At 43.9% G+C, this 23,361-nt stretch overlaps 2 protein-coding genes and 2 long non-coding RNA genes across 6 annotated transcripts in view; 3 read left to right on the top strand and 1 right to left on the bottom strand.

Moving 5' to 3' along the window:
* The first annotated feature begins 2,548 nt into the window (after positions 1-2,548).
* On the top strand, positions 2,549-4,547 carry LOC135562931 (uncharacterized). Its single transcript, XR_010460162.1, has 2 exons — positions 2,549-2,881; positions 3,018-4,547. It is a non-coding gene; the product is annotated as an uncharacterized LOC135562931 (long non-coding RNA).
* Positions 4,548-4,637: 90 nt separating this feature from the next.
* Positions 4,638-8,404, top strand: LOC135562932 (uncharacterized). The gene is made up of 2 exons (XR_010460163.1): positions 4,638-4,734; positions 4,992-8,404. It is a non-coding gene; the product is annotated as an uncharacterized LOC135562932 (long non-coding RNA).
* Positions 8,405-8,712: 308 nt separating this feature from the next.
* Positions 8,713-15,579, bottom strand: LOC115102312 (small ribosomal subunit protein eS10). The gene is made up of 6 exons (XM_029622135.1): positions 15,430-15,579; positions 10,158-10,307; positions 9,548-9,722; positions 9,162-9,248; positions 8,926-8,981; positions 8,713-8,808 (listed from the first exon to the last, which is right to left on the bottom strand). The coding sequence occupies exons 1-6, from the start codon at positions 15,559-15,561 to the stop codon at positions 8,761-8,763; spliced, it is 648 nt and encodes a 215-aa protein (XP_029477995.1). The 5' UTR covers positions 15,562-15,579; the 3' UTR covers positions 8,713-8,760.
* A 3,996-nt stretch (positions 15,580-19,575) lies between these two features.
* The window catches only part of LOC115102310 (protein kinase C and casein kinase substrate in neurons protein 1-like), a 60,909-nt gene continuing 57,123 nt past the window's right edge, over positions 19,576-23,361 (top strand). For all 3 annotated transcript variants that reach the window (XM_029622133.2, XM_029622130.2, XM_029622132.2), the window contains exon 1: positions 19,576-19,728. The gene's annotated coding sequence lies outside the window, so the exon portion shown is untranslated. The remainder of the gene's footprint in view (positions 19,729-23,361) is intronic.

The following is a 23,361-nucleotide window of genomic DNA, read 5'->3' as shown; positions in this document are numbered from 1 at the left end:
AGGTTGTTGGGCGGCCGGCCGTCACAAGACGTGAGATTTCATCTGGAGAGAGAGGGGAGAAAGAGGTCAGAGCACAGGGTAGGGCAGTGTGAGCAGAACCAGCGGTGTCGTTTGACTTAGCAAACGAGGATCGGATGTCGTCGACCTTCTTTTCAAAATGGTTGACGAAGTCATCTGCAGAGAGGGAGGAGGGGGGAGGGGGAGGAGGATTCAGGAGGGAGGAGAAGGTGGCAAAGAGCTTCCTAGGGTTAGAGGCAGATGCTTGGAATTTAGAGTGGTAGAAAGTGGCTTTAGCAGCAGAGACAGAAGAGGAAAATGTAGAGAGGAGGGGAGTGAAAGGATGCCAGGTCCGCAGGGAGGCGGGTTTTCCTCCATTTCCGCTCGGCTGCCCGAGCCCTGTTCTGTGAGCTCGCAATGAGTCGTCGAGCCACGGAGCGGGAGGGGAGGACCGAGCCGGCCTGGAGGATAGGGGACATAGAGAGTCAAAGGATGCAGAAAGGGAGGAGAGGAGAGTTGAGGAGGCAGAATCAGGAGATAGGTTGGAGAAGGTTTGAGCAGAGGGAAGAGATGATAGGATGGAAGAGGAGAGAGTAGCGGGGAGAGAGAGCGAAGGTTGGGACGGCGCGATACCATCCGAGTAGGGGCAGTGTGGGAAGTGTTGGATGAGAGCGAGAGGGAAAAGGATACAAGGTAGTGGTCGGAGACTTGGAGGGGAGTTGCAATGAGGTTAGTGGAAGAACAGCATCTAGTAAAGATGAGGTCGAGCGTATTGCCTGCCTTGTGAGTAGGGGGGGAAGGTGAGAGGGTGAGGTCAAAAGAGGACGTGGGGAGGTTAAAGTCGCCCAGAACTGTGAGAGGTGAGCCGTCCTCAGGAAAGGAGCTTATCAAGGCATCAAGCTCATTGATGAACTCTCCGAGGGAACCTGGAGGGCGATAAATGATAAGGATGTTAAGCTTGAAAGGGCTGGTAACTGTGACAGCATGGAATTCAAAGGAGGCGATAGACAGATGGGTAAGGGGAGAAAGAGAGAATGACCACTTGGGAGAGATGAGGATCCCGGTGCCACCACCCCGCTGACCAGAAGCTCTCGGGGTGTGCGAGAACACGTGGGCGGACGAAGAGAGAGCAGTAGGAGTAGCGGTGTTATCTGTGGTGATCCATGTTTCCGTCAGTGCCAAGAAGTCGAGGGACTGGAGGGAGGCATAGGCTGAGATGAACTCTGCCTTGTTGGCTGCAGATCGGCAGTTCCAGAGGCTACCGGAGACCTGGAACTCCACGTGGGTTGTGCGCGCTGGGACCACCAGATTAGGGTGGCCGCGGCCACGCGGTGTGGAGCGTTTGTATGGTCTGTGCAGAGAGGAGAGAACAGGGATAGACAGACACATAGTTGACAGGCTACAGAAGAGGCTACGCTAATGCAAAGGAGATTGGAATGACAAGTGGACTACACGTCTCGAATGTTCAGAAAGTTAAGCTTACGTAGCAAGAATCTTATTGACTAAAATGATTAAAATGATACAGTACTGCTGAAGTAGGCTAGCTGGCAGTGGCTGCGTTGTTGACTTTGTAGGCTAGCTGGCAGTGGCTGCGTTGTTGACACTGCACTAATCAAGTCGTTCCGTTGAGTATAATAGTATCTACAGTGCTGCTATTCGGGGGCTAGCTGGCTAGCTAGCAGTGTTGATACGTTACGTTACGTTGCGTTAAAAGAACGACAATAGCTGGCTAGCTAACCTAGAAAATCGCTCTAGACTACACAATTATCTTTGATACAAAGACGGCTATGTAGCTAGCTGGTATAGACAGGTAATTACACTTTTATAACGTGTTTATTCATTAATAATCTGATTCCCCCCAAAAAACTCGATGTCCCTGAGCATAATTGTGTTAATAGAAAGGTTACTCTCATGCTAAATTGTTGCCTAAAGTTCTTAGAGGGTATATACGGTATTTGAACTGAAGCTAACCTTTTCTGTTGAACAAATGGGATAATGCCATCTTTAAACATGTACATTTTTAGTAAATTTAGACACTTTTAGACACTCTTATACAGAGCAAATTACAGCTAGTACATTCATCTTAAAGTTAGCTAGGTGGGACAACCAAATATCTCAGTACCGGTAAATACATTTTTCAGAAATAAAGTAGCTATCAGCAAAGGCAGTGCTAGTGGGGTGGGGGAAGTCAAATGTGTGTGTTAGTTCACAGATGGGAATTATTTTTTTATTGAGTTTTTAGGGGGGGGGCGAGGGGGGTTGCTGTGGGATTATTTAAGATACTCTTTAAAGAGGTAGGGTTCAGGTAGGGTTTCAGATCTTCTAGTCTTTTACGTTTATTAGTTTTCCATTAACTGTATTCAGCCTCATTTGTGAGTTCCTTGTGATCAACGTTGAGCTCATTTGTTAGGGAAACACAATCTGATGTATTGTTGTCTTGGCCAAATGTTATTGCAGGGTTTTGTTGATGTACTAATTTTACACTAGTTGACTTAGCAGCCCTTATTTCAGCTCTGAAAAATCTAAACGTTCTTCTATGTAAGCTATTCACTGAATGGGTTGAGGAGCCTCTTGATTGAGAGTCCATGTTTATAAATAGAGTAAAACTGTAACCTGAAGAAGAAAGTACTGCAATGATACCATGTTAATAGGAGCTGATCCCTCCCTCTCCTCCATGACGTTGCCCCCGCCCTGGAACTGAAAATGGCAGCAATTCTCAGAACCCCCAGGTCTCATCGGGTGAAAATGTGAAAACATTGCAGTGTCCTGCTTTTACTAAGAATCGTTATTCAAGGTTTAATCTGCTGTTTCATTTCTACTGAACATGTTGTCTTTCCAGGCTGGTGTCAAGGGGACATTGGGGCGACTACTAGGAATTTTCAAGGTGAGCTGAAAAGGATTTTCCATGTCTTTGTGTTGCTTGTCTTTAAACTTGGGGTGGGAGGGACTGCTAGTTTATTTCCACTGTTTGCCTCCTAACCTTGAGCACTAACCATTTTTCTTGATTTCCTCTTTCTCAGAACACAGAGAGGAAGCACAGAACATACAGTGCCTTGCGAAAGTATTCGGCCCCCTTGAACTTTGCGACCTTTTGCCACATTTCAGGCTTCAAACATAAAGATATAAAACTGTATTTTTTTGTGAAGAATCAACAACAAGTGGGACACAATCATGAAGTGGAATGACATTTATTGGATATTTCAAACTTTTTTAACAAATCAAAAACTGAAAAATTGGGCGTGCAAAATTATTCAGCCCCTTTACTTTCAGTGCAGCAAACTCTCTCCAGAAGTTCAGTGAGGATCTCTGAATGATCCAATGTTGACCTAAATGACTAATGATGATAAATACAATCCACCTGTGTGTAATCAAGTCTCCGTATAAATGCACCTGCACTGTGATAGTCTCAGAGGTCTGTTAAAAGCGCAGAGAGCATCATGAAGAACAAGGAACACACCAGGCAGGTCCAAGATACTGTTGTGAAGAAGTTTAAAGCCGGATTTGGATACAAAAAGATTTCCCAAGCTTTAAACATCCCAAGGAGCACTGTGCAAGCGATAATATTGAAATGAAAGGAGAATCAGACCACTGCAAATCTACCAAGACCTGGCCGTCCCTCTAAACTTTCAGCTCATACAAGGAGAAGACTGATCAGAGATGCAGCCAAGAGGCCCATGATCACTCTGGATGAACTGCAGAGATCTACAGCTGAGGGGGGACACTCTGTCCATAGGACAACAATCAGTCGTATATTGCACAAATCTGGCCTTTATGGAAGAGTGGCAAGAAGAAAGCCATTTCTTAAAGATATCCATAAAAAGTGTCGTTTAAAGTTTGCCACAAGCCACCTGGGAGACACACCAAACATGTGGAAGAAGGTGCTCTGGTCAGATGAAACCAAAATTGAACTTTTTGGCAACAATGCAAAACGTTATGTTTGGCGTAAAAGCAACACAGCTCATCACCCTGAACACACCATCTCCACTGTCAAACATGGTGGTGGCAGCATCATGGTTTGGGCCTGCTTTTCTTCAGCAGGGACAGGGAAGATGGTTAAAATTGATGGGAAGATGGATGGAGCCAAATACAGGACCATTCTGGAAGAAAACCTGATGGAGTCTGCAAAAGACCTGAGACTGGGACGGAGATTTGTCTTCCAACAAGACAATGATCCAAAACATAAAGCAAAATCTACAATGGAATGGTTCAAAAATAAACATATCCAGGTGTTAGAATGGCCAAGTCAAAGTCCAGACCTGAATCCAATCGAGAATCTGTGGAAAGAACTGAAAACTGCTGTTCACAAATGCTCTCCATCCAACCTCACTGAGCTCGAGCTGTTTTGCAAGGAGGAATGGGAAAAAATGTCAGTCTCTCGATGTGCAAAACTGATAGAGACATACCCCAAGCGACTTACAGCTGTAATCGCAGCAAAAGGTGGCGCTACAAAGTATTAACTTAAGGGGGCTGAATAATTTTGCACGCCGAATTTTTCAGTTTTTGATTTGTTAAAAAAGTTTGAAATATCCAATAAATGTCGTTCCACTTCATGATTGTGTCCCACTTGTTGTTGATTCTTCACAAAAAAATACAGTTTTATATCTTTATGTTTGAAGCCTGAAATGTGGCAAAAGGTCGCAAAGTTCAAGGGGGCCGAATACTTTCGCAAGGCACTGTATGTCTATGTCCTAATGGTTACAGAGATGTTAGAAGACTGGGAGGACTCTGTGAATATTGGTACATTGTTACTAGTTTTTTTGTGGTGTTTGTGAAAGCTGTGATGACTGGAAATCTATTTTGTTATGTGTGATCAAATTGATTAATCGGCAACAGATTGACCAGCTGATCATAATAGATGCTACAACTGCTGCTACTACTACCACTACTACTACTATTGTAAATCCTTCATAGGCATTTCATTCCTGAGTTAATCTAGACTTAACCTGTTTTTGTAGCCCCCTTTCAAACTCCGCTCGTTATCCCTCTGTTGACAGGTAGAAAAAGGGAATGGTTTAAGACCGATGATGCCAGCAGGGTGCTGCAGTGCCACAAGCCTGTGCAGGCCTCGTACTTTGCGGCCCTACAACAGGGCTTCCTGAGCAACAACATGACGCCCCTGGTGGCCACAATAGGGGGAGGAGACCACTCCCCTACCTACAACATCAACCATAACTCTAGATGGAAGTATAAGTAAAACACAGAAATCCTGGAGAATTCTCCACATCTTTTACCCGCTTCTTTTTCTTACCTAATCCTGCTCCTCCTCCTACTACTACTTATTTTTAAACTTCAAAACATCAACAGAAATGTTTGCCTTGACAGCCTTTTTTTTGGTGCCAGAGTGGAGGTACAGACTTGAAGTGTTGGGCGAAGAAGATATAATACTTTGTAATTTGAATGTTTTTTTTCTTGATTTTTATTAATAATTGCATGATGTATTCCCAAAGGTACTCCTCCTTTTCCTCGGTCCCTCATTCCTCTCTGTCATAAATGTGAGGTTTGTTGAATGCAACTCTCTGCTGTGGTGATGTAAAGTATTGCTATGCTGTGTGTTTACCATTTAGTTGCCACACCCCTTTACATGGCAGTCATAAGAATGACATAACCTCTCACCATGTACTGTGACAGATCGTTAGTCTAAGAGTTAAGAGTTATACAGTATGACAGGCTTTTTCTGTATGACATTTTCTGTAGTTTGTTTTCTTTTCATATATTTTCTAATCATCTAAAAATGCATTTATTTGGTTAATGGTTAGATGGGCTTGTTGGAAAGCTTCCTGTTTTGTATGTGTGGTTAAGGTACATGGGTGTGTCTTGTGTGATGTAATCTGTAGGAATGGAATTATCTGGTACAAAACGGGCTCAATTGTGACGATAGCACAAGCTTTGGTGATTGGAGAGAGAAGTTTTGATAAGGGGGCTGACATAAAAAACACTCCCATAGTAGCTTCGGCTTTTGTTATCACACTAGGGCACATCTAACCAAATCATTGAAATGTAAATAATCTGCACGTCTTGTTGTCAGTCTAGACTATAAAGATAATATATTGATTGGTTTTTATAATGAAATAACATGCATAATTCTCTGTTTTTCTGGTTATCTGATCCTCATGGGAAAGGAACAAGAACCCAAACTAGTTTTTGGTGCAGGAGACGTGCTCTTGCAGAGTTTTTGAATCATGTTGTGCATCAGGAGGTGGGTAGTAATGTCATCAGGTGTTGTTTATTATGCTTGACTAGTAAAGCTAATTTAAAATGGCACTTGGAAGATTATGCCGCTGCTGGATAACGTGTTTGTCATACTCTGGACCCCAGTAAAATGGATGTGTTCATGGTTTTCACTTGATAATTCTATATCCATTTACTTTGTTGTTAATATTCATATTTATTTTCTAATGGTATGATGGTGATTGATTGCATATGACGGACGTTTTTCAGTCTGTACTAATCTCTCGGTGTTTGTATTGATGTAAGGTGAGGGCTGTTGATTGATTGGTGTGTGTGTGTGTGTGTGATGCAGGAAGAGATGTTGCACAACAGGAGATGCAATAACAAGGTAAATCACCTGCACGTTTTGGTGAGGGCAAATTTACGTTCATGTGAATCCATCAATTCTAAATTGTATTCTAACAAATGTTTACACTGTGATATAATTCTGCATTTTCCCTTAAATGAACACTGGACTTTTGTTTTTATGTTAGCTATATTTGTTTTGTTAGGTTTTTGTTGTTTCTTGAAATGCACTTTTAAATAGTTCTTAATATATTATTTGTCTACTTTAGGTAGGTTCGTCATTGGTTGTTCAAATTGATCATTTAAATCAATCAAATGCCATTGATCTGATGAATGGATGGATGCTGATAAGTCTCAGAACCATAGTGATTCTGGCCCAGTCAAGACTTGTGAACAAGAATAACTGGGATTGGTAGATATGTTAATGTTCTCTAGCCTATGTCAATGCAGAGACCAACTCTCCACTACTGGCCCTGGAGTTTGGTACTGTTGTTTGCTTGTCACCCTGGCCCACGAAAATTGATGTGTAGATTCTACTTCACACTGTACTTTGCCCTGATGGGCTAGTAGGTATGTGCCAATTTCAATAATGACGTTTTATAAAATCTTGTTTCAGGACCCCCAAAACTCCCAAGAAAAAAATATGTAAGTTGTCATGTAACTGACTGGCTCTGGCAGAACTGGCAGAATATTTCTCAACTGAGCATAATTTAGGGCACAAAGAATGAGAATATTATATTCTTGTTGAGCTGGATTGTGCCAAACGTACCCATTGACCCAACTGATCTGGCACAAAGAGCTGTTAAGTTCGTTCTCAGCCTTATTCATCTCCTCTGGCAATGTTTTTACGTTTTACACAACAGCCTAGTCCTATCCTTGAAAATGGCCCTAGACCCGTGGTATGTAAGGCCCTCAGTTAGCTAGCTTTGCTTAGATGGATGCATTGCATTTACTTTTTAGCTGTTTATGCAACATTTATGTACTAGTAACTGCCTGAGGTTTTTTGATTTTCTTTTATTTTTACATGGAACCTGAACATAGGGAATATGTGGTGTTTTTTAACTTGTGAAAATAGAAAAGGTCAGGCCTACTCATGGTAGACCTAAGAAAACATAAGTCATATTGCACCAGGACGTAATGATTGTAAAGACACTCCAGTTGAATGCATTCAGTTGTACAACTGACTAGGTATCCCCCTTACTTTCTAATAAGTACATACATGGCTTTATTTCTCACTATATGGCCAGTAGGGATTGGCAGTTTCAGTATGCCCCATGGTGTTTGTCTGTGAGTCATGGGGTGTGTTCAGTTCGCTTTAACGTTTGCACTGAACGACACATTTCCCCCAAAACGGTGTGCACAGTGCAACAACCTTTGAGGTACGTTTGGTGGGTGTGACCATCTGAAATCGTAAAACTTGTGATGCACACCATATGATAATGTCCCCCTGGGCCACCATAAGTGTTTTTCAACTGGTCATTCAGTACAGTAGTTTACATTGAATTCAATATTGCGCAAAGTTCTATCATACTGAACCCAACCGTGTCATAAGATTTTGTGATGGCGCCATCTAGTGGTTATGGGTCATCTAACTAGGTGATGGCAGTTCTGGGTAATATGTTCCTGTTCTTGATGACTTCAGTTTACTGGTAAGTTTAATGGTCTTAACAGCATATAAAGCAAATCCAATGATGAAATATGTATCTTTCTAGATGACTGATGTAAACTGAAAAATTGTCAAATCCAAATCATTATATGCAATGGTCCAATCGGGGGCAATTCAAATACACATATCACTGATTTCTTCTTCAATGGGGAATTACACAACAAAATGTGAAGACTGAAGATTGTAAAACAATTCTGCCAATTAATAAAACACCCAGTGTTCCCTTTTCTTAGGGTTTCTTTGTATTTTCTTGTTGACTCCAGTTGGAGAAATGTGTTCGTCAACTCCTCTAGATTAAAAATAAAAGTTGTCTCATTACCACCTACAAATTCAAATGTATCACAGGAGGCCACTAAGGGGAGGACGCCTCATAACAATGGCTGCAACAGAGCGAATGGAATGGCATCAAACTCATGGATACCATTCCATTTACCACAAGCCCATCTTCCCCAATTAAGGTGCCACCAACCTCCTGTGAAGTGTATATATCTTATGATCACCATCCAATGCCATTAGAAATTCATGACACACTGAGATTACAGCAATCCCCTTTTATTATACTGTACAAGAACAGAGTCAGTCTTTTACTCCTGTGGTGGTTGCTGTCCTCTGCCACGTCCAAATCCGCCTCTCTGCAACACACAATACCAGTTGGTAAATTTTCAATCATTGAAGATCTCAATTGACAAGTGGGCATTAGGCTACAATAAGACATGGCACCCATTATTGATTTTAAATACTTTACTTACGAATTGGAACTCAGTAGCTGCACCAGCGCCTGCTTCAGCCTTCTTGTCTGCACCAGCTAAAAGGACAAAAAGTATGATCATCAGACAAGTAGAGATTCAGGTCATTTACATAAAGTTTACCATTTGCTGCAATGCCCTATCAGCCACCATGGCAAAGCAAATATTAGCATCGGCTCAGTGTTTCCATATTGGTGCATCATTATTGAACGTAATAAACAGGTGGCTTGAGTACTCACGTGGTGCAGCAGAACGTCTGTAGTTGTCTCGGTCTCCTCCTTCACGGTTAAACCTAGCTGGCCGCTCACCTCTCTCACCCTCCATACCTGAAACAGAAGGATATGTTTTACACCACTCCTCTGATCTGCACACTACTATAACACCCACAACATTCACCACTATTCATCCATGAAGGGAACCTGCTGACTGACTACAGGAAACAGTAAACCCTGGATTACTAATGGAAGTACAATACAAAAATCAAATAAATAGAATGAAGAGTGGCTATGATCCTCTATTCTACATGACAATCATATCTGTTCAACAATATATATTTATATCTGAACTTTGAACCCTCCCGAACAGGCCCCAGGTGACACAGACATGGTCATGATATGCAGACTACCTTTAGGCCTGGGCCGGGCGGTCTCAGGGCGCATCTGACGACGCAGAGTGGCGGGAACAATCTCTGGGGGCAGATGCAGGAAGTCCCTCAGGTACTGGATGCCCTCATTGGTCAGGTACCAGTAGAAGTGGCGCCAGGCAAACTGCTCCTTCACGTACCCAGTTGACTTCAGAGACTGCAGAGGGAGAGTCACAGTCAAGTTGAGGACAAGGGCAACAGTTGAGGACATATTCTGCTAGGGGAAAGGGGGATACCTAGTCAGTTGTACAACTCAATACCTTCAACTAAAATGTGACGAACGCATTTAACCGAACCCCTCTGAATCAGAGAGGTGCGAGGGGCTGCCTTAATCGACATCCACGTCTTCGGTGCCCAGGGAACAGTGGGTTAATTGCCTTGCTTAGGGGCAGAGATGACAGATTTTTTACCTTGTCAGCTCAGTTACTGGCCCAACGCTCTAACCACTAGGCTACCTGCCGCCCCAGTTTATTGCGTGTCAAAGACAAATTTCCCCTTGGGGACAATAAAGTTTATCCCATCTTAAGTCTCTATTTTCATTCTCCATCATGTAACACTATATGAGGCACCAGAAGAAAGTATAACATCTAACCTGCATGGCCTTCATTACGTGAAGGTTGGGCACATTCCTATCGGCCAGCTCCGGGTGCTTAGCCAGATGCACATCCTTTTTGGCCACCATCACCCCCTCCTTGAAGAGTAGCTCGTAGATGGCTATACGATTCTTCTTGGGCATCAGCATCTGGAGGGGAGGAGAAGAACATGTCCGTCACCTGTTGAACATGCTAAGCTCATGTTGCTCATGTCAACATGCATCAGCTGTGCCGTTGAGACCTCCATGAAGTGTAATAAGATAATGGTCATACGAATGCTGCGTTCACGTGCTAGTCGGAACTCTGTCATTTCCCCATTGGTTCCTGCATGAAACCCCCCCCAAAAAAAGGAGTCCTTGCTAGCTATCAAATCACACTTTATTGGTCACATACACCTATTTAGCAGATGTTATTGCGGGTCTAGAGAAATGTTTGTATTCCTAGCTCCAAAAGTGCAGTAGTATCTAACAATTCACATCAATACACACAAATATACAAATAAAATAATGGAATTAAGAAATATTAGGAAGAGCAATGTTGGAGTGGCACTGAGTAGAATACAGTAGAATACAGAATATACATAATGAATAAAACAGTATGTAGACATGATTAAAGTGACCAGTGATTCCATTTATATTTACATAGGGCAGCAGCCTCTCAGGTGCAGTGTTGAGTAACCACTTTTTATGGTGCATCTGTAAAAGTTTGTGAGGGTCTATGGGGCCAAGCCAAACTTCTTCAGCCTGAGGTTGAAGAGGTGCTGTTGTGCCTCCTTCACCGCACTGTCTGTGTGGGTGGACCATTTCAGATTGTCAGTGATATGGAGGCCAAGGAACTTGAAGCTTTTCACCTTCTCCACTGCGGTCGCGTCGATGTGGATGGGGGCGTGCTCCCTCTGCTGTCTCTTGAAGTCCACAATCAGTTCCAGTTTTCTTGACGTTGAGGGAAAGATTATTTTCCTGGCACCACTCCGCCAGGGCCCTCACCTCCTCCCTGTAGGCTCATCATTGTTGGTAATCAGGCCCACTACTCACACTTTGTGTCGTCTGCAAACTTGATGATTGAGTTGGAGACGTACGTGGCCACGTAGTCATGGGTGAACAATGAGTACAGGAGGGGGCTGAACTCACACCCTTGTGGGGCCCAAGTGTTGAGGATCAGCGTAGTGGAAGTGATGTTTCCTACCTTCACCACCTGGGGGCAGCCCGTCAGGAAGTCCAGGACTCAGTTGCACAGGACAGGGTTCAGACCCAGGGCCCTGAGCTTAGTGATGAGTTTGAAGGACACTATGGTGTTGAAGGCTGAGCTGTAGTCAATGAACAGCATTCTCGCATAGGTATTCCTCTTGTCCAGATGGGATAGGGAAGTGCGATTGCATCGTCTGTGGATCTATTGGGGCAGTATGCAAATTAAAGTGGGTCTAGGGTGACAGGTAAGGTGGAGGTGATACGATCCTTAACTTGCCTCTCAAAGCACTTCATGATGACAGAAGTGAGTGCTATGGGGTGATAGTCATTTAGTTCAGTTACCTTTGCTTTATTGAGTACAGGAACAATGGTGGACATCTGGAAGCTGGTGAGAACAGCAGACTGGGACAGGGAGCAATTGAATGTGTCCGTAAACACTCCAGCCAGCTTGTCTGCACATCTTCTGAGGACGCGGCTAGGGATGCCGTCTGGGCCGGCAGCTTTGTGAGGGTTAACATGCTTAAAATGTCTTACTCACGTCGGCCACAGAGAACGAGAGCTCACAGTCCTCGGGAGCAGGCCGTGTCGGTGGCACAGTGTTATCCTCAAAGCAGGAGAAGGTGTTTAGCTTGTCCGGGAGCAAGATGTCAGTGTCTGTGACGTGACTGATTTTCCCTTTCTAATCCGTGATTGTCTGGAGTCCCTGCCACATACGTCTCGTGTCTGAGCCGTTGAATTGTGACTCCACTTTGTCTCTGTACTGACGTTTTTCCTGTTTGATCGACTTACTGCACTGTGTATTCAACCATATTACTGCATTCAACTTGCCGTGGTTAAATGCAGTGGTTCGCGCTTTCAGTTTTGATCGGGAGAAACATCGGTAGACAGTGTCCTTCTCTCCCACCTGCCCTCAACGTCATTAACAGAACTGAGGAAAACAGTGCCCGACAAGCGGGGGCGAAGGACACTGTCTACCTGTCACCCCCAAGGCGACACTCTGTGCTAGCTTGCAAGTTAGTACACGGTGTTGCCCTCGCCTCCCCCCGCTGTGTACCGGAGAAAACCTGTCTACCCGTCATCCACGCCTCCCGCTAGCAAAGGAGACAGAAGGCTAGGACAATACCACAGATAGAACAATGAGCCAGATATTTCACCAGATGTATAAATGTGAAGCATCCGGTTGGCGTTTCCACTCACTTCCAAATATGGTGATGAGAGGAAGCCCAGGGACTGGCATTGGGAGAAGATTGAGCGAGATGGATTTTGGATAACATTCTGAAAATGTTCTCATAAATAAAACATTTGATCTCCAAACAATTACAATTTTCCAAAACTTGAATCTGTAACAAACAGAGTGGACTGCGTTTTGTAGACTTTACCCTTTGCATTGTTTAGAATAACACAGAACCCAAACCGGCTGTGCGCGTGCGCCATCGTGCATACATTTATTTTGTCCCCCCACACGCGATCACAACATGCAGGTTAAAATATCAAAACAAACTCTGAACCAATTACATAAATTTGGGGACAGGTCAAAAAGCATTAAACATTTATTACAATTTAGCAAGCTAGCACTTGCTAGCGAAGTTGTCTTATTTAGCTAGCTTGCTGTTGATAGCTAATTTGTCCTGGGATATAAACATTGGGGTGGCAGGGTAGCCTAGTGGTTACAGTGTTGGATTAGTAACCGAAAGGTTGCAAGTTCAAATCCCCGAGCTGACAAGGTACAAATCTGTCGTTCTGCCCCTGAACAGGCAGTTCGTCATAGCCCGTCATTGAAAATAAGAATTTGTTCTTAACTGACTTGCCTAGTAAAATTGAGATGTTATTTTACTTGAAATGCACAAGGTCCTCTACTCCGACAATTAATCCACACATAAAACGGTCAACCGAATCATTTCTAGTCATCTCTCCTCCCAGGCTTTTTCTTCTCGACTTTATATTGCGATTGGCAACTTTCATAAATTAGGTGCATTACCGGCACTGACCTTGTTCGTCTTTCAGTCACCCATGTGGGTATAACCAATGAGGAGATGGCACGTGGGTACCTGCTTCTATAAACCAATGAGGAGATGGGAGAGGCAGGACTTGCAGCTCGATCTGCTTCACACAGCTTACTTCTATTTTAGCGTTTGGCAACGCAGACGATCATTGGCGTGTGCGAGCAGTGTGGGTGCAATAATGCAATAATATAGATTTCTAAATGTATTTTGCAACGCTCGCACACGTGACGCGAGCGGTGTAGTCAGCCTGTAATTGAGTTATTGCAAACGCACACTTCAGAGTAGGCGATCCCTACCAGAAATATGCAAATAAATCCTAGACCATACGAATAGGACCTCACTAGCTCGTCTTTGGCTCTGCCCAACTACTTGCTTGTTCTGCCCACTATGATTAATTTACTCCCATTGGAAACAACAGGCTCGGTTAGTTATTCAAATCTTTGGGCGACACCGTGGGCTACCTAGCATGCTAGTTATCTACCAGTGTTACACCCTCCTCCAGTGTACCAGAGTCCTCCCTAGGTGTAGCTGGCTAAGCTAGCAGTGTCCTTCACTCCCGACAGCCCTCGCAGTCCTGAACAGAACTGTGTGAAAACAGTGCCCGACAGGCAGGGGCAAATGATCTTGTCTACTGGTGTACAGCTAGCTAGCTAGCTATCTTTGTCGTCCCTTCTTCTATGGGGTTTATCTGCGGCTGTCAACCAACAGTTATTGTGCATTGTCACCTACTGGAGCACATCAAGCTGAATATTGTATACAACTGTGATTTCTGTGGAATGGAGGAGACAATTTTGCATTTGTTCTTTGCCTGTATTTATAGTAGAATGTTTTGGATTGACATACATAATTTTGTTACAAAAAAAATAGGACCGGTTGTACTATTTCATGGTTTTGATATGATTTATTTCAGAAATTCTGACATAAAGATGTAGTATATTTAATTCAACTGCTAATAATACTAGGTAAATTTCATATTCACAAATGCAAATTGTCTAATTCAAAACCTAACTTTTTTCACTTAATGAGTTTCAACAATATGGCACCACTAACTAAAACGAAAAACAAAAATGCAATTAAAACTTGTATTAATGAATATGATTTGTTTGTTTAGTATTCCTGGCAATGTAAATCGTTTGTTTGTATGCTTGTTTGCATGTGACTATTCCTCTTTTGTTTGTTGATATTTGTTAATAAATAAATGTATTAAAGTGAGCAAAAGCAAAACAAAAAAAAGCTACTGGAGCACCCCTGCCTCCCGCCTGTCCTAAGATTAAACAATTTAAAAAACGGACCAACAGAAGTATAAAGAGGGGTTCCTGCAAACTGGTCGCATTTATACACCTGCTGCGTTCAACCAGTTATCAAATCGGACATTTCCAAGTTTCCTAGTTCCAACCAGCACCTGAATGCGGCATACTGCAGCTTACCTGACCCACTGCCGGCATCAAAATAATATCAAATGTCTGATTCTTGGTGTGTATCCGGAAATTCAAGACGTGTAACTAACTTGACTTAGTGAGCTACCGCTAACTAGTTGGCAGCAAACATTTCTAGCTTGGGACAGCTAGCTAGCATCCAATAGACCACACAGAATATACGAACAATATGGTAGAAAGGTTGAGGACTCGTCTGTGTCAAGGCAATTTGGCATAGTTCGCTAGCTAATTAGTGGCTAGAGCTAGCTGCTTGTTACTCGCTTTGTTAACGTTCTCAGCTGGTTAGTTAGCTAATGTTAACCCATTAGTTACTTCCTGGGTCCCTCGATAAATGTTTAAAGGAATAAACCGGGATATACTCGAACGCTATAGTTAGCTAGTTATAAAGCCACCACAGTAATGCTAAATCGTGTTATTGTATCAGTGGAGAACACTTGGCAAGCTAGCTGCCGCCACATAGTTATCAGTCGTGAAGCTAACATTAGCTAGAAACAGACGTTTAGGGCCAAAAAACAACATTCAAGCATAAATAGACGTTCGACTATTTAAAGAAGCACAATTCAAACACGACTTTAATTTATGACAACGCCATTTCGTACGATGTTTGAGATAATACAGAATAATCAAAGTAGGCCGCTTTTCTACCTTGATTCTCGTTTTGAGACCGGAGCCGGAGAGACCGACGCATGCGTATTGATGTGGTATCCAGCGCAGCGGTGAGAAATTAAAACGTCCCTGATTATTCAATATGTTTTTGTGCGGGTGTGCGTATACCATTTGGTTTGAGTGTTATGGTTTTCAGGGTACATGTATTTTTCAGGGTACATGGTTTTCTATATTTTTGGTGACGTCACATCATCAGCAGTCATGATTAGTCTACAGTTCATAGGTTAATTATGTAATGTACTTTAAGATATTTGCAAAAAGTAGTAATGTTCTGAGTGGATGTAAATACCTGCCTGTTTCAGCTTTTGTCAAGGCAATGATTGGCTATGGTTGGATTTATCGAATCTGTATGCATCAAACTGTATGCACAGCGCCTCAAGCTTTATTGCGCAAAATGGTATGCAGCATCATCTGGATATTTATGCAACATTCACCTTCTGCTACCATTTCTGTCAAGCAGTCTACACACAGTTTGACACATACCTTTTGATAAATCTAACATATACACCACACAGAACGCACTGGAACTGCCTCTGCAACGCAATTGTTCAACCTTCCCAAGTTCTTGTTCAACCTTCCCAAGTTCTCTCACATCACCCCGCTCCTCCGCTTTCTCCACTGGCTTCCAGTTGAAGCTCGCATCCGCTACAAGACCATGGTGCTTGCCTACGGAGCTGTGAGGGGAACGGCACCTCAGTACCTCCAGGCTCTGATCAGGCCCTACACCCAAACAAGGGCACTGCGTTCATCCACCTCTGGCCTGCTCGCCTCCCTACCACTGAGGAAGTACAGTTCCCGCTCAGCCCAGTCAAAACTGTTCGCTGCTCTGGCCCCCCAATGGTGGAACAAACTCCCTCACGACGCCAGGACAGCGGAGTCAATCACCACCTTCCGGAGACACCTGAAACCCCACCTCTTTAAGGAATACCTAGGATAGGATAAAGTAATCCTTCTCACCCCCCTTAAAAGACTTAGATGCACTATTGTAAAGTGGCTGTTCCACTGGATGTCATAAGGTGAAAGCACCAATTTGTAAGTCGCTCTGGATAAGAGCGTCTGCTAAATGACTTAAATGTAAATGTAATGCAATGATGCAAGGCAAAACAGCTTTCAATTGGAAATTAATGTACTTCTGGTGTACCAAAATGCAAATTCACTCTCGGTGTGATAGAGGCATGGATGGCTTGACAGAAATGGTAGCAGAAGGTGATTGTTGCACTTTTGTGCACACACAACCACATGATGGGACGGTCTGTGTGCACCGTCCCCCTGTTGTAAACAACAGCTGGTGCACGAAATCGAAGGAAGTCTCTAGATTTTGCTCGCTTGAAGTAGAGTATCTCATGATAAGCTGTAGACCACACTATTTGCCAAGAGAGTTTTCATCGTGGCTGTTTATTTACCACCACAGACGGCTGCTGGCACTAAACCCGCACTCAGTCAGCTGTATAACGAAATAAGCAAACAGGAAAACGCCCACCCAGAGGCAGCACTCCTAGTGGCCGGGGACTTTAATGCAGGAAGACTCAAATCAGTCTTACCTACATTCTACAGGATGTTAGATGTGCAACCAGGGGAAAAAAACTCTAGACCACCTTTACACCAAACACAGAGACGCATACAAAGCTCTCTCTCGCCCCCCCCATTTAGAAAATCTGACCATAATTCCATCCTCCTGGTTCCTGCTTACAAGCAAAAACTAAAGCAGGAAGCACCAGTGACTCGGTCTGGAAGACTGGAATTTGTTCCTGTATTCTTCCGATGGCATTGAGGAGTACACCACATCAGTCACTGGCTTCATCAATAAGTGCAAAGACAACGTCGTCCCCACAGTGACTGTGCGTACATACCCCAACCAGAAACCATGGATTACAGGCAACATCCACACTGAGCTTGCTGCCTTCAAGGAGCGGGACTCTAACCCGGACGCTTATAAGAAATCCCGCTACCCCCTTGACAAACCATCAAACAGGCAAAGCGCCAATACAGGACTAAGATTGAATCGTACTACACGGCTCTGACGTTCATCGGATGAAGTAGGGCCTGCAAACTATTACAGACTACAAAGGGAAGCACAGCCGCGAGCTGCCCAGTGACACGAGCCAACCAGATGAGTTAAATCACTTCTATGCTTGCTTCGAGGCAAGCAACACTGAGGCGTGCATGAGAGCATCAGCTGTTCTGGACGACTGTGTGATCACGCTCTCCGTAGCCGGCATGAGTAAGACCTTTAAACAGGTCAACATTCACAAGGCCGCTGGGCCAGACGGATTACCAGGACGGCCCCGGGCATGTGCTGACCAACTGGCAGGTGACTTCACTGACATTTTCAACATGTCCCTGATTGAAGCAGACCACCATAGTCCCTGTGCCCAAGAACACTAAGGTAACCTGCCTAAATGACTACAGACCCGTAGCACTCAAGTCCGTAGCCATGATCTGCTCTGCAAGGCTGGTCATGGCTCACATTAACACCATTATCCAAGAAACCCTAGACCCACTCCATTTTGCATACCGCTCAAACAGATCCACAGATGATGCAATATCTATTGTACTCCACACTGCCCTTTCCCACATGGACTAAAGGAATACCTATGTTAGAATGCTATTCATTGACTACAGCTCAGTGTTCAACACCATAGTGCCCTCAAAGCTCATCACTAAGCTAGGGATCCTGGGACTAAGCACCTCCCTCTGCAACTGGATCCTGGACTTCCTGACGGGCCTCCCCCAGGTGGTAAGGGTAGGTAACAACACATCTGTCATGCTGATCCTCAACACTGGAGCCCCTCAGGGGTGCGTGCTCAGTCCCCTCCTGTGCTCCCTGTTCACCCACGACTGCATGGCCAGGCACGACTCCAACACCATTCAGTTTGCAGATGACACAACAGTGGTAGGCCTGATCACTGACAATGATGAGACAGCCTATAGGGAGGATGTCAGATACCTGGCCAGGTGGTGCCAGAATAACAACCTATCAACGTAATCAAGACAAAGGAGATGATTGTGGACTACAGGAAAAGGAGGACCGAGCACACCCCCATTCTCATCGACGATGCTGTAGTGGAGCAGGTTGAGAGCTTCAAGTTCCATAGTGTCCACATCACTAACAAACTAGAATGGTCCAAGCACACCAAGACAGTCGTGAAGAGGGCACGACAAAGCCTATTCCGCCCTCAGGAAACTAAACAGCTTTGGCATGGGTCCTAAGATCCTCAAAAGGTTCTACAGCTGCAACATCAAGAGCCTGGTTGTATCACTGCCTGGTACGGCAATTGCTCGGCCTCTGACCGCAAGGCACTACAGAGGGTAGACTCCAGCCACCCCTGTCATAGACTATTATTTCTACTACCGCATGGCAAGCGGTACCGGAGTGCCAAGTCTAGAACCAAAAGGCTTCTCAGCAGCATTTACCCCCAAGTCATAAGACTCCTGAACAGCTAATCAAATGGCTACCCTGACTATGCATTGTGTCCCCCCAAACCCTCTTTGACGCTGCTGCTACTCTCTGTTTATCATCTATGCATAGTCACTTTAAATAATCCTACATGTACATATTACCTAAAATAGCCCGACTTACTGGTGCACCACTCTGTACAGGTACCACTGCACTTTTGGTTAAGGGCTTGTAGGTAAGCATTTCACTGTAAGATCTACACCTGTTGTATTCGGCGCACTTGACAAATAAACTTTGATTTGATTGGATGCTGCATACTATTTTGCGCAAAACCCTATCGGTGTAATTGAGGCGTTAGTCAATTCTTTGAGAGAAAAACAGTAATTTAGAGTGTCATTTAATTTCAAAGCTAAAGTGGATGTCTACACTTAACTATCAAAATTCCATCTAGTTGTGCTATGCCCGTTGAGACATTTAAGTCATATTTAAGGGCTATTCAAAACATTTGCAATTATCAATATGTCGACAATCTTGACTGCACCCATGGGCCATAGCCTCGCAGCACTCTCTATTCATAACACACCATAGCCTACAATGTGTCTATATCGAAGTAACTGTAGAACGACCAAACTGTTTCCAATCCGCCCTATTATTTTCATGACAGTACTCTAATGGTGGACAATATTGAAGTATTTAATGAGGCAAATGACTTCGTTGGACCATCCCCCAATGTGCACGGGTGCTTTGCAGCTCCCCCTTGCTGCGTGCATCGTGATCTCGCAGATGCAGAGGCTCTTGCAAAAGAAGGGTCGCCTTCTGTCATTGCAAAAAAGAGAACTGATAAAAATTCTGAAATATTTGGATAACACGCGAACACCCTGGTAAGTCAACCGTACAAGTTTGTCCGTTGTGGACGTTACATAGTGTCGATGATTAGATAACGCTGTGTAGCCTACTAGCAAAGGGAAACGGGGATGAAGGAATCTTCCTCGCATGGTTCCCACCGTTTACATGAATTTACCTGACCAACGTTAGATTGCAATCCAGTGTTGTTTAAACGTTTTTTTTATCTCTTGACGACATATTCTTCATAATTATGAAACGCATATACGAATGCATTGTTATTAAATGGTCAAGACCTTGATCTAGCCTAGTATGTTGTTGTTTTGTATGTTGTAAAGGGTATAATACTGCTGTTTTATGTTTTCACTTGTCATCTGGAAAATTTGGTTTGCTTTATGTCGTATTTGGCAATTGTCTTATTGCTTTAGGCTACGTGAATTATATATTTGTATTACATAATATTCTACAACAGATTGTTTCCCACCATGCAGATGTTTCCTCTTTGATCACACAATGATAATAAATTAGCCGTTTACAGGCTATATGCTCCTGTTTTCCTTGTCAAATTGAAGCATTATGGCTAAGCCTTTTCTTATGGGTAATTGTAACAATGTAATTTAACCTGTGTATGAATAGATCGAATAAAATTAATTTAGAAGAAAGTACTGCAGGCTATTGGCCGCAGATGCTACCATCACACGTCCTTTTTGGTGGTCAAGGTTGTTAGATTGCCATTTATGCTCCCTCCTAGCACTAACTAACAGTGAGATAAACAAGACCATGGAGGTAGCCTGGACGAATAAACAAGTTCGCAATGATGCTTCTGAATACTATTCCATAAAGCAGTCGACGAATAGTAGTCTATGTTTATTGTTTAGTAGGCTATCAGGTCCCCCATGTGCAACATTTGTACAATGTAATGCCAGAAAATCAGGAGGCAGATTAGGGTATGGCATACTAATGAGGGCATTCCGTTCTGACGTTATGTAATAGCCTGTCATATCACAGTGAGGAGCCATCGCTACTGTATTTGAAAGCCTTATTGTTTTTCTTGGTGGAATCTCTGCCGCTCCTCTCTCACGAATCAACAATATTATTGGCATTGATGGAATTGTATTTCCTATCAAGTGTCTCAAGCAAATACTTTTGTATACATAGTGTATGTGGACACCTCTTCAAATGAGTGGATTCAGCTATTTCGGCCAGACCCGTTGCTGACAGGTGTATAAAATCGAGCACACAGCCATGCAATATCCATAGACAAGCATTGGCAGTAGAATGGCCTTACTGAAGAGCTCAGTGACTTCCAACAAGTCAATTAATCAAATTCCTGCCCTGGTAGAGCTGCCCAGGTCACCTGTAAATGCTGTTATTCTGAAGTGGAAATGTCTAGGAGCAATAACGGCTCAGCCACGAAGTGGTAGGCCACACAAGCTAACAGAACTGGACCGCTGAGTGCTGAAGCGAGTAACACGTAAACATTGTCTGTCCTCGGTTGCAACACTCACTACCGAGTTCCAAACTGCTGCTGGAACCAACATCAGCACAAGAACTGTTTCTCGGGAGCTTCATGAAATGGGTTTCCATGGCCGAGCAGCCGCACACAAGTCTAAGATCACCATGCGTAATACCAAGCGTCAGCTGGAATGATGTAAAGCTCTCTGCTATTGGACGCTAGAGCAGTCACGCTTCACCATCTGGCAGTCTAACGGACGAATCTGGGTTTGGGGGATGCCAGGAGAACGCTACCTGCCCCAATACATAGTGACAACTGTAAAGTTTGGTGGAGGAGGATTAATGGTCTGCGGCTGTTTTTCATGGTTCGGGCTAGGCGCCTTAGTTCCAGTGAAGGGAAATCTGAACACTACAGCATACAATGACATTCCAGACGATTTTGTGCTTCCAACTTTGTGGCAACAGTTTGGGGAAGGCTCTTTCCTATTTCAGCATGACAATGCCCCAAAGCAAAGCGAGGTTCATACAGAAATGGTTTATCGAGATCGGTGTGGAAGAACTTGACTGCCCTGCACAGAGCCCTGACCTCAACCTCATCGAACACCTTTGGGATGAATCGGAACGCCGACTGCGAACCGGGCCTAATCGGCCAACATCAGTGCCCAACCTCACTAATGTGCTTGTGGCTGAATAGAAGCAAGTCCCCACAGCAATGTTCTAACATCTAGTGGAAAGCCTTCCCAGAAGAGTGGAGGCTGTTCTAGCAGCAAAGGGGGGACCAACTCCATATTAATGCTATAAGAATATTTTGAAGATAAATACACAACTCAGAGGATGAGAGGACTAGGATTTACAATCAGTAGGAGTTAGTTTTCAGTTAGGATCTGTGGGATGTCAGTCATGAACTCAGAGCTACATGTGCTACGTGGGCCACGTTTTCATTGGTCTGTACATTGAGTCTGGAGTGGGATACTTTTTTTTGGGCCATTACTTCTGATTGGTCAACCCCAGACTAGGGTGGGGGGTTATAAGTGGCATCCTGTCCTTTGTTCTGTGGAGAAAAACTGAAGGACAAGGGAAGACTGAACGTCTACTTTTCAGCATAGCACCTATGATTTGTCCTGCTCAAATAAATATATTTTCTCCCCCTGATTTGCTTTGCTGTCTGTGTTATTGAAGAATAACCTCAGTTGCTAACAATGCCCATGATTGATGTTCAACGAGCAGGTGTCCACATACAGATGTCCACATACTTTTGGTCATGTAGTGTCTGTCTAAGTGCAGTCAAAACACAAGATAGACCGGTAGAATGCACATGTATAAACATTTATGCAGTTTGGGGATGTTTATATCATTAGTGATTCTTCTGCACCACTAGTTATGGCTGATGAAACAACCGTGGGGTGTGATGTTATTAAATCCTTATTCACAGAGCAAGGTCTTGTAGGAGGTAGCCTACAACTGAGAACTGGGCAATAAATGAGGGGACGTCAGGTCCTTCAGAGAAATGGGTTGTTCATGCCTCCCTCATCAGGGTGTCAACAAGGTCTACGAGGGGATCAACTGCCTCAGCATAGTTTATTGATGCAAAGGAAGGGAAGGTAGACGGCCGTTTGTTCTGTCCTCCGTCACTTGGGTGGAGCTGTCCATGGTGCTATGTTGAGCTCTGCCGTCAGTGGGTTGAACCACACCCTCTGCACGTCTGTCAGCGATTCAGTGATTTGGCTGCAGAGGAGGGAGACGATGCAGTAAGGGGCATAATCCAATTTAGTGCGGTGTAAGGAGCTGTAAGGGTTTGCTTTTTATTAGCGGACTCCATGCACTTTCCTACCTTGGAGTTGAGTCTTTCAACAGGAACTGTTCAATATCAGATGACTAAAAATAATCTTTCTTGTTGACACAAACTGAGTTTATACTTGAATTACACTTCTCTTTATTAAGGTAGTCTAGTGGTTAAATTCTTATTTTCAATGACAGCCTACCCCAGCCAAACCCAAACGACAATTGTGCGCCGCCCAATGGGACTCCCAATCATGGCCGGTTGTCATACAGACTGGAATCAAACCAGGGTCTGTAGTGACACCTCTAGCATTGAGATGCAGTGCCTTAGACCGCTGTGCCACTCGGGAGCCCAAAGGAGGAGGCCCTTGCAGTGCTAAAACACGCACTACAAGTGCCCACATAATCTCTTCGAGGAAAAGCTATTGTAAAGCTGG

This window comes from Oncorhynchus nerka, linkage group LG20 (genome assembly GCF_034236695.1).
Source record: "Oncorhynchus nerka isolate Pitt River linkage group LG20, Oner_Uvic_2.0, whole genome shotgun sequence".
In the NCBI taxonomy this organism is placed as follows: Eukaryota; Metazoa; Chordata; class Actinopteri; order Salmoniformes; family Salmonidae; genus Oncorhynchus; species Oncorhynchus nerka.
Note: the sequence above shows the minus strand (reverse complement) of the source record. Positions and strands in the feature narration are given on the sequence as shown.